Below are 12002 nucleotides of genomic sequence, written 5' to 3' on the forward strand. Positions count from 1 at the left end.
ATTTAAGTATAGACTAATTATTAAAGGTTTATTTTGCATTATATTTTTGGTAACAAAAATGAAACATGGTGAAACATTATATTCTCATAAATAATTCTTTAAAACTACCTTTTAGCAAATATAAAATGATAAATTAAAATCTTGTTAATTCTAACACTGAATGCTATTACTTAACAGATTCTTATCAAAGTCAGCAATAATCTTATTCCAATAATGTCTCACTTTATCATATAAGTTAGACATGGCTCTTAGGAACTCGTACTCTTTCTACTGAAACTAACAAAATGAGTTTTGCAAACCACATGATTTAAAATGGGTATATTGAAGCTAAAATGAAATGTTCTTTGGATGACAGATGAAAAGTTTGAAGTCAAATGTGAGAGAGCACTGAAAAAGATTTGTAACTCTAATCTACAATTATTTGCATCTCTTGAGACAAATCTTTCAATTATATGTATATTCCCTGTTGACATTACCCACTTCCCTAACAATTCACATCTTTTCATTTTGTTTTTATTAAGCATACACTTCTCTGATATTTTAGCAGGATTTGATTTTGTGACAGTTTCTCTCTTGCTTCTACACCAAAATTGATCAAGATCCTGAAAGAACAAAAAGAAGAAACAGATATATTCAGGTTCTTTTTTTTTCTTCTTTTTTTAAAATTTATCTTTATTGTTAAAAGTATTACAGGTGTCCCATTTTTTCCCCCAATTAACCCCCTCCACCTCGCTCCCATCCCCTCCCCCAGGCCTTCACCTCATTATTGACTGTGTCCATGGGTTATGCATATATGCATATAACTTCTTTGGTTAATCTCTTCCCCACCCTCTACCTCCCCTCCCCTCTTCCCTCTGAAATATGATCGTCTGTTGCATGTGTCAATGTCTCTGGATCTATTTAGTTCATCAGATTCTTTTGTTCGTTAGCTTCTTCTTAAAGAAGACCCTTCAACATTTCCTGTAGTGCTGGTCTGGTGGTTTAGCTTTTTCTTATCTGTGAAGCTCTTTACCTGACCTTTAGTTCTAAATGATAGCTTTGTTGGGTAGAGTAATCTTGGTTGTAGTTCATGTTTTTCATCACTTTGAATATTTCTTGCCACTCCCTTCTGGCCTGCAAAGTTTCTGTTGAGAAATCAGCTGACAGTCATATGGGTGCTCCCTTGTAGGTAACTAATTGCTTTTCTCTTGCTGCTTTTAAGATTATCTATTTGTCTTTAACCTTTGTCATTTTCATGATGATGTGTCTTGCTTTGGGCCTCTTTGGGTTCCTTTTGTTTGGGACCCTCTGTGCTTCGTGGACTTATAAGTCTATTTCTTTCCCCAGGTAGGGGAAGTTTTCTGTAATTATTTTTTCAAATAGGTTTTCAATTTCTTGGTCTCTTTCTTCCCTTTCTGGCACCCCAATAATATGAATGTCGGGCCTCTTGAAGTTGTCCCAGAGGTTCCTCATACTATCTTCCTATTTTTGTAATCTTTTTTTTCTTTTTGCTCTTCTGGTTGGGTGTTTTTTGTTTGCTCATGTTCCAAATTGCTGATTTGATTCTCAGCATCTTCTACTCTACTGTTGATTCCCTGTAAGTTATTCTTCATTTCAGTTCTTGTAGCCTTCATTTCAAATTGGTACTTTATTATGTCATCGATTTTCTCAGTTATTTTTGTATGACTCTTACTAATATGGTTGAGCATCCTTATAAGCAAAATTCTGAACTCTGTATCTGTTAACTTGCTTGGATCTATTTCATTTAGTTCCTCTTCTAGAGATTTCTTCTGTTCTTTCCTTTTGACATGTTTCTTTGCCTCTGCATTTTGGCTGCTTCCTGGTGTTTGCTTCTATGTATTAGGTAGAGCTGCTATGTCTCCTGGAATGTGTAGAGTGGCTTTGTGTAGTAGGTGTCCTGTAGGGTCCAGTGGCTCAGCCTCCCCAGTCCCCTGAGCTGGGCCTTCTAGGTGCTCCCCTGTCTGGGCTGTGTGCTCTGACCTGTTGTGGTTGAGCCTTGGTTGCTGTTGGCGTCACTGGGAGGAATTGACCCCCAGGCCAATCGGCTGTGAGGACCAGCTGCAACTACAGCCAAAGAGCTGCTGTGCTGGAGACACCCCTATGGAGCAGGATTTACTTCAGTGGGGCTTTGGTGTTCACCAAGTGCACCCCTTGAGTGTGTTACTCATGGGTGTGGTACGGTTGTAACCCAGTGTGGTCGAGTCTCACCACCAGGTGCACTATCTCTGGGGCCTCCCTGGAGGTGCAAAGTCAGCCTGTGCCAGTGCCTTGCCCAGGGCCACCCAGCATGAGCTACTCAGCAAACTGTAGTTGGCTGCTACTTGTGCTGGGCTTGGAGGTGCCCAGGAGAGGCCAAGCTATGAGCCAATGCAGCTGCCGCTAGTGCCAGGCCTGGGGCCGCTTATCAAGCCACATGGGGCAGCTGCTGCTTGTTTGAGAGATTTTAGGAAAGTCCTAAGCATGAGGCTGGAGAGGCCACTTGCACAGAAAAGCCCCTGGAAATGGCCTGGATGAGCTGCAGGTGGGGGGGGCGGGGCCTCCGGGAATCACGGGGCGGGGCCAAAGGTGCGAGTCAGGCACTGGCGATTCAAACATGGCGCCTGCCTGCGGCTGTGTGCGGGGAGGACTCGCCACAGGAGCCACGGCCTCCGCCAGCCCTTCTGCCTGGGAGGAAGCCGCCCTCCGCCTCTCGCCCGGATCTCAGGCAGGTTAGTTCCTCCCCGAGTGTCCCGGGTCCTTTCAGGCTGCTCCCGGCGCTGGGCTCAGAGGGAGCGTCCGAGTGAGTCCGCGCCGGGCCCTTTAGAGGAGCTGCTGGGGCTCCCGCAGCCTCCGCGACCCTCAGGACAGTCCCCGCTGGTTTCACAGCCCGAAGTTGTGGGGACGTTTCTTCCCTGCCCTGGAGCCCTGGGCTGGGGGCTGCTGTGGGGCTGCGACCCCTCCCTCCTCCGGGAAACCTCCACCACTGAGATTCCCTCCCGGGTTTACCCCGAGGCACCGGGTGTGGGCCCGAGGCCATGTGTCTGATTCAGCCCCGACCCGCCCGTGTCTCCGCCCCTCCTCCCTCTCTCAGCACTTCTTCAGCCCCTGGCTGTGGGGCTTCTGTGCAGCCGGATCTCAGGAGGCTCTGGTGACGGTGGTTCTGTGCTTTAGTTGTGAGTCTGATGTGGCTGCGGGAGGCGGGGGCAGCTGCTACCTGCGCCCCCGTCTTGTTTTCTCTCTCTTCAGGTTCTTTTTATATAAACACAGTGACTGTGTCTTATTTTTTCTTCTTTGTCCTTAATTGAATTCATTGGGGTGACATTGGTCAATTAAATTATATAGGTCTCGGGTGTGTAATTGTACATCCCCTGTATCCACTGTGTCCGCCACCCCGAGTCAGTCTCCTCCCATCACCACTTACCCCCCTCTACCCTCTTTTACCCCCACCTTCCCCTCTGGTAATCGCAGTACTGATGTCTGTGTCTGTGACTTTTGTTTGTTTGTTATTTTGTTTTTGCTTAATCCCTTCACCTTTTTTAACCAGTCCCCTGGCTTTTCTCAGGAACAGGGGCCAAAGCAGTAAGATGCAGAGCATTGCGTATGTCGTGTGTTAGCTCATGTTGTGCCCTTGGCACCAGTCGTGCTTCCTTCTAAGGCCGGGAACTAAATTTTCCAGAATCCCCTCCTCTGTGAGGTTCTGGGGTGGTTTCCAATGAGAAAAGCTTTCCGGAGTGCTAGAAGATGGAACTGAATAGAAAGCCATTATTATTAGTTTCTTATTTTTTCCAGAAAATGGTACATAGTGGCTTTTCAGCAAATTTTGGATAATGACCCACATTGCCTGAGATACTTGGTGGCATTTTTTGAAGATTCTCAAGTATTGCAGCAGCTCCAGGAAAGCTTCTGGAAAGCACTGAGGTCTTCACTGTCGAACACTTTGACCTTCAGCAGCTGCTTTCCTGACCTCTAACCCACCCCAGCCCCTAATCCCCCAATTCTCGCCCCCAGCTTTTTCAAAAGTCCTGCAAATTCCTAATTCTGCATTAAACACTTTATATGTGAATACATCAAGTGGCTTCTGTTTTGCTGACTAATCCCTGGTGATAAAGACACCATCACAGTAAAGATTGGGAAAATAGTTTATTAAATATCATGAATGTCTGGACCATCAGATACATCATCTCAATGTGTAAATATCAAATCACATTTCAAAGTCAAATTTAGATTACTGGGATTTCTTCTTCACTTCTCTCTAACAATAACAACTAAGACCATTCTATATTTTATTAGTTTTTTCAATCCTTAAAGTAGATTTTGAAGTGATGTTCAAATAAACTTCAAGTATCTATCTTTATCTTTCTCTGAATAAAAATTTATGTTCTTAAGGCATAGGCTTGTAATTCATATACTTGATATTACTCAATGGCGTTTTATCTGTAGAAGGAAGAGGGAAATCAAATTTTAGTGACTGTTAGAAAACGGTTTAACCATTACTCATGACATGATATGTGAAGCTCTGCAGGTTCTATTTGCTGCTAGAGACTAAATACTGCTTTCATAAATCAGATGTAATCAAAATCATATTTAAAGATCAAAGCAGTTGTGACTTAGTGGAGCTTGAATACTACATGTACTATTCTGCATACCAGGCACTGTTCTAGGTACTTCACATATATTAATGTATTTAATCCTTATGATTAGGTTTAATTATTATTAGCCCCATATTACAGATGAGGAAACAGAGGGGTCCAATGCTTTGTTCACAAAGAGAACACATGGCAGGGCCAATGGTAGGTTAGCAGTTAGCAGGTTATGAGCCTCAAAGCTGTTTATCAGCCCACACTCTTCAGCTTCTCTTTCCTCTCTTGCCCATTTCCCCTCTCTCTGTGTCATTTTTTCCTAGCCAGTAATTCCCTGTCTTTTTCACTGAAAGATTTCATTGATTTCAATCCAATCAATATCCTCCATTTCTTTTTTTCACCCATGACCTGAAAATTCTGGAAGAAGACCAGGAGGTGATTTAGCCAGCCTCTGGGATGGTGGACAAGAGAGGAGCAGAAAAGGAAATAGAAATGGTTCTGTGAATGCCCATAAATGCTGGTTGTTGTTTTTTCCTGCTATTTCCTCTCCTGCTCCTCTCTTGTCTACCATCCCAAAGGAGAGATCAGGCTGGCTAAATCACCTCCTGGTCTTCTTCTATTTCCCCCCTCTATTTCTAGGAGCCAAAGAAATATTAAAAACAAATGAAACTGATAACACCAATGAGCAATAGAATAAAGCTAGAGTGAAAATTGAACTAAAAAACTTGGGAAATCCCAGCCAGCATGGCTCAGCGGTTGAGCATTGACCTAGGATCTAGGAAATCAAGGTTCAATTCCTGGTCAGGGCACATGCCCAGGTTACCGGCTCCGTCCCTAGTAGGGCGCATGCAGGAGGCAGCCGATCAATGAGTCTCATCATTGATGTTTCTCCCTCTCCCTCTCCCTTCCTCTCTCTGAAATCAATAAAGACATATTAAAAAAAAAAAAAAAAAAAAAAGAACTTGGGAGAGCAGGTTTTGGTAACGCAGGACATGCAGTCCTTGAGCTAGTCTTTTTGTTTTCCTTCCCAAGACCTCTGTTCTCTCTTTTCTTAATATGGTTCCAGCTGCCATCTTAGAATATTAATGGGGATGAAGATGATTTGCCATTTATCTTATGAGAAAGGATGAAGTTGGTAAAGAAATGCATAAAATTAGAATATAGAGAAGTAACCTAGTTTAGTATGTCAAATTAGAGTTGAAAACTTTTGAGGTCATAGGGATTTCTGTGCCATAAAAGTCTCAAATAAAATAATACATATATTTAATCTGTCTTCCAAAGGAGAGAAATCAATGTTTTATATTTCTCAACAATAGCTGATCAAATAAGTACTCAGTAATTTCTGTTTTCTGGTTTTCAAACCATGGTAGTGTTATGATCTTGTGTTTTTCAAAATGGGGTCCTACTGGCTGAACACTAGCATTAGTAGAAAAACGTATATATATGTATATATATATATACACTCACACACATATATACCCACTTTGTCTCTAGGCCAGGCTGATTCAGCATCACCCTTCAAAAAGAAAAGTCCTGCCCTAGCCAATTTGGCTCAGTGGTTAGAGCGTTGGCCCACCGACCAAAGGGTACCAGGTTTGATTTTGGCCAAGGCATGTACCTTGGTTGCAGGCTCCAGCCCAGGCCCTGGTTGGGGTGAGTGCAGGAGGCAACCAATTGATGTCTCTCTCTCTCCGTCTCTCCCTCTCTCTCTCTGTGTCTCTCTCTCCCCCCCCCCCTAAAATGCAATGGAAAAAACATCCTCCAGTGAGGATCAAAAAAAACCAACAAAAAAGAAAGGCGCTTATTATTTTTCAACTTCTAGTACACCAGCATACTTTATAACCTTTTAGCTTTTTGAAGTGTTAAATAGAATATAATTACTTTTAAAATGAAAACCAATACATTCAGAACTTTAAGCAATTTTTGAGAGTTATGCCGCAATTTTTGTTGTACTCATTTAGAGTCACCCTGGTATGTGTAGCAATTAGGACTGAAAAATTAATCTCAGCTGTTAATATTTAGAAAGTTAAGACTGGGGACCAAACAAAATGAAGCTTAACCTTATAGATATAATCACAGAAAATGTTAAAATAGATATTTATATAGCACTGGCCTTATAAGTAAGGGTGGGGCAATTTCAGAAACTCTAAGAAAGCTTCTATTCTTCTTTGGCTTTCTTGATTTCTGAGATACAAATAAATCCTAATTTTTGTGATGCAAAGAGGTTTTTTATTGCTTTTCCTGAAAAGGATTTTAATAGGGAGCGAATAAAGAGAAAGAACTGTCAGGGAAAAGAGTAAGGATTGACAAGTCATTAGTGGCACATGATCCACTGAAAATGTTTAGGGCCACCCTCATATCAATGAATAGTGATTGATTGATTTAAAAGTGGTAGATTTTTTGAGAGGAGTGAGGGTGGTCATATGTGGTTTTTTTAAAAATTTTTATTGAATCAGAGGGACATTGGTTAATACAATTACATAGGTTTTTCAGGTATACAATTCTATAATACATCATCTGTATATTGTATTATGTGTTCAGCACTCAAAGTCAAGTCTTCTGTCACCACTGATCCCTCCTTTACACTCTTCTACCTCCTTTACCTCCCTTTCTCTCTGGTAACCACCATGCCATTGTCTGTGTCTATGAGTTTTGTTGTTACTGTTTTGATTAGTCTCTTCACATTTTCACTCAGCCCCCTAACACACTGCCCCTGAGAGCTGTCTTTTTATATAATATTTGACGAACATATAAATTAATGGTGTCTTAAATCTGTATTATAGAATATTTCCTCTCTTTCAGCTCCAGTGCCATAAAATACTCCATAACATTTGATGGTTGTATCTACATATTGAAATTCCTTAAGTGCACATCAAAATTTTGTATAATAAGATAACTCTACAATGACACAAAATAATATGTTTAGATTTAAAGGCAAATAGTAAATCCTTGTATGTTTTTTATTTTGGAAATAAAATATTAACAGATAGGTATCAGTTACTAAGTAGATAGCAAATGTCAATATCTAATATTTCTTTTCTGTTTTAAAATTTAAATACCTGTATTTTCTTTTCACATTTGGCTCCAGTATATCCAGTACGGCAAGAACACACATTGGGAAGTACACATCTGCCTCCATAGAGACACTTTTGATTGCAAATTGCTGCAATACACAAATTTTTATAATCACCATTTTTTGACGCAAGTACTTGTGGTCCTAGGTTATTTAACAACTCCGCTACAAAAATAGTCATAAGAATCTATGAATGACCAACTGCACTCCTGTCTTCCTGCAACCATACTGCATGCACACACAGACACACACATCCAAAAACAAACCACCCAAAACTCAACACAACAGTTTTACAATTCTATAAAGATATTACTAAAGTAAACAAAATTGTCATTGACTACATTTTCAAGTACTTAAAATATATCTTTTTGGTATCTTTAGAGAGGAGATTCAAATCAATAATATAAGATGACATTCACAATTTGCTTTTTATCAATTTAGCAAAAATTTTAAAAAGACAATTCAGTACAGGCCAGTGTAAGAAAAACCAGACAATTTTATTTACCATCATCAGAAATTTATTTATTTATTTATTGAAGTTAGGCAAGGACTCCGCCCTTTATTTTATTTATTATTATTATTATTTTAATATATCTTTATTGATTCCAGAGAGAGGAAGGGAGAGAGAGAGACAGAAACATCAATGATGAGAGAGTCATTGATCAGATGCCTCTTCCATGCCCCATACTGGGGATCAAGCCCACAACCTGGGCATGTGCCCTGACTAGGAATCAAACTGGGATCTCCTGGATCTTAGGTTAATGTTCAGCCGCTGAGCCACACTGGCCGGGCACCATCATTAGAAATTTAAAGTGAAACAACTCTATTGGAAACAATCTAAAGATTTTCACTGTCTGTACTAGAATTTTTTTTTTCCTTAAAATCTCTCCCAATGAAATTTAAAAATATCCTTATTTCACTATATCTCAGTATCTATCTGTCTATGTATCTACCTACCTACCTACCTTCCTACCTATTTATCTGTCATCTATCTATATACCCACCTATGGAGAGAAAATTCTTATTATAGCAATAACTTCTAAATAACTAAAATGTTCCACATAAAAGGAAAGGTGAAGTGAATTATAGTACTAGTATTGTGGAATTTAATATATCATTTAAAGTTATGTTTTTAAGGACATGGAAACGTTTTAAAGCTATATTGAGTGAAAATAAGCATAATATAAATTTATAAACAATACAGTTATTTTTCATGAGAGAAGTATCTGCTTCAACAGCTCATAGTGGAAACTGGTATAATTCAAGGTAATATTTCTTTTGGTATAAATGCAACATTTAAAAGTTAGGTTTTCACCAGGACTGTTGTGTATGGTTGGGCAGGTTGTGTAAGGCAAAACTGCATAGCTGAGGAAGCACTGTTCGTTTGCATCACTGACATCACGGATTTGAATACTTATTAAACAATTTTCCAGAAAAAGGCAGTAGAACACCTTGCTCAAATAATGTCATCAATATTTAGACAGTTTCTGGATAGTTGAAAATAAAGCATTTTGAGGAAAGGGACTTCTAAAAATACACATAAAGGGAGAGCATTTGACATCTTGCTCCCTGCATATGTCATAAGTTTGGCTCAAATAAACTCATAAAAACTCTCTACAGGTCTGGATGTTTCTTACGTCGTTGAATTGACGTAGTGGGTCAGGATTCTGAAGAAGCCCGGGCCACCCAGGACCACACCGGCCTCCTGCTTTTCGCAAGTGAGCTCGATGAGTTTCTCTCGGAACTGTGGGCCTCCTTGCAGCAGGCCATGGCTTATTTAAGCTGTTCCTAGAAAATCCTCAAGGTGGCTAAGGATTGAGGTAGCCCAGGGAGAGAAAAAGAAAAAGGTGGCCGCTTTTCATTTCCACTTTTTAATTGGATTGCTTGCTGAGAGTCTGAGCAAAAGTGTTGCTGGTTACATGAGAGACTGAACTCTCATTAGTTCCCAAAGAGAAAGGACGCTGCTTCCCCAACCCAAAGGGCCAAAGGGGTGAGGACAGTTCAGACCTCACCCCTGAGTCCAAGCAGCAGAGGTGGGCACAGTGCACTGCATAGCACAGCCAATCTCGGGGCAGCCTCCTGGAGCCCGGGAGAAAGGTCTGTCCTAGCTTTAAAGGGGGGGGGGGGGGGGCATTTGGAACTTGGCTTGTCAAGGACACATGTAAGTTGTAAATGCCTCCAGGGAAAATTTGGATCTAATTGTTCTTTCATAAACTGGTGAGTTTTTCTCATGACTAGGAGGGTTCTGTTTGTGTCAGCCTATGTTGTAAATGTGAGATAATTTTCTATCTCCGGATGGTATTGTGGGTGGAGGAGGGAAGTGGTGGTGGTGGTGGGAGGGGGAGGGAGGAATAGAGGACATCTGCAATAATGTCAACGATAAAAAATAAACTTAACAAATTTAATTTAAAGGCAAGGGCTTGTGAGAATTGGGTATTCTAAAATTCTCAGAAAGAAGCTAACAAAAGCTTTTCAAGTTCATGTGATCTAAGATTAATTCTTAGTAAATCAAAGCTAGCTTACATTTGGTTGGTTTAAGCAGAAAAGACATGTCTTTATTTTGCCCAGGATTTACAAAAATAATTCCATGTTAATGATTGACTTTTAGGTCTATAAATAATATTTCTAGAGGTTATAAACTGTCCAAGTTAAAGAATGCTAGTTGCTTACTTAGTTTTAATTAGAAATTGAGATTTTTAAAGGTTAAAATCACAATATATGTAGAAATAACTTGGTGGTATTTCAAGAGGGTTCCTGGAACACCTCAAAATATTTAAAATTGCATGGGAAGTATTGCAAAATAAGTGATGGAAACTTCTAGGGTATATTGTATGGGTAAACAATGGTTGTAAATTCAACAAATAGTAGGGGCTATAGGAAACCCAAGGTGGCTGCTTGGTTCTTCCCTGCTTTCCAGCTAATAATTTTAAAAGATGGAGGTTCAGAACCTATAGTAGAAAAAAAATGCTGTAGGCTTACGTAGCTGACACTGCATTCCTTCCCAGGTGGCAGGACAAAGGCATATACTGGGAGCAATACATTCACCACCATTTTTACATTCCTGAAAGCAGATTGCTGCAAATAGAAATGTTAAAAATATAATTTACTAGTAAAATCCTGTCATAAGCCATAAAAATGTTCATTAGAGGAAAAAAGACAGTTAAAAGTCATTGATGAAAGGATCTTTTCCCTTAACATTTTATCCAGAATGTTTCCATTGTCACAACTTATTCTTGAAAAACATGATTTTAATGGTTGTGTGATGTTCCATTAATAGAGTGATTTAACTTCCCTCCAAATGTTAGACACTTATGTTGTTTCTTGTTTTTCTCTTTGAGCAATACATTATATTAGCTGCTAATCTGAACTAATAATTTATAAAAAGAAAAATGAAACATTTGAATGAGGAGAGCTGCCATCATTTTTGAAAGCAGTGGCACCCAACCTTGGGAGGTTCTGAACTGGTCGATCTGAGATGGGAATCGGTAATTTTTTAAAACCTTCCCCTGACTCCTACTTCAGACTAGGAAACCAGGACTTAAAGATTTGCTATTTATCCTGGCAATTGTAGTGAACAGACTAGAAAATACAGAATACTCTCCTTTTCTGCTCAATCGAAAGAATGAGTTGAAAGGACTTGGCATTTTACTCAGATTTCTATTTCAAAAGGATATCACCTGAAACAGAAACAAAGAAACAAAAGTAAAAACAAACAAAAACAAGGAAAACGCTACTTGTCTTAAACTCTGATTCACATTCACAAGGTAACACAGGCCTTAGCATTTTGAGTATTCCTCTTACGTGTGTTGCATTGCTTCCCTCTCCAACCAGAAGGACAAGAGCAGATGTTTGGTCCCACACATTTTCCTTCGTTCATGCACATGGGGTCACAGATACCTTAAGGTAAAAACATGAAATGTCAGCTCTTAAATAGTAATAGTTTTGTTATTTTATGTGTTTGCTTTACCTGTAGTTGGCAAATACACGTAGTGGTGTCTTACTTTTTTGGCATCTCCTACCAGTGTATCCTTCACGACAGATGCACACGTTATTTCTCACACAGTGGCCACCATTCTTACAGGGAGGGTGACAGATAGCTAAAAGAATACATGGCAGCAATCTGTGAATATTACATATTCAATTATTATATATTACATATTGCATCATGAGCTTGCTATCTATAGGGCCCTAAGGCAGAGAGATGTGCTATTAAAATAAAAGATCACAACTGCAAGTCACTAAAATCACCCTTCTAAATCATACAATACAATCCTTAGAGCTATAAGCTGCTAGTGGGTTAGCACAATTTGCACTGTATTGGTGAAGTGTTCATAACAATGGAGTCTTTGGTATTATAGTGCAGATATTAT

The 12002-nt window shown here is 39.7% G+C and overlaps 1 protein-coding gene across 1 annotated transcript in view; it reads right to left on the reverse strand.

Annotated features, from left to right (window-relative positions):
* Nucleotides 1–12002, reverse strand: part of VWDE (von Willebrand factor D and EGF domains) — a 78309-nt gene that overhangs the window by 15611 nt on the left and 50696 nt on the right. Inside the window, exons 25-28 of the mRNA XM_087820872.1 lie at nucleotides 11634–11729; nucleotides 11434–11529; nucleotides 10612–10707; nucleotides 7619–7722 (exon numbers count right to left, since the gene is read on the reverse strand). Of these exons, the coding sequence (XP_087676998.1) occupies nucleotides 7619–7722; nucleotides 10612–10707; nucleotides 11434–11529; nucleotides 11634–11729 (392 nt within the window). The remainder of the gene's footprint in view (nucleotides 1–7618; nucleotides 7723–10611; nucleotides 10708–11433; nucleotides 11530–11633; nucleotides 11730–12002) is intronic.

Source organism: Miniopterus natalensis, chromosome 10 (assembly GCF_054644295.1).
Source record: "Miniopterus natalensis isolate mMinNat1 chromosome 10, mMinNat1.hap1, whole genome shotgun sequence".
Taxonomy (NCBI): Eukaryota; Metazoa; Chordata; class Mammalia; order Chiroptera; family Miniopteridae; genus Miniopterus; species Miniopterus natalensis.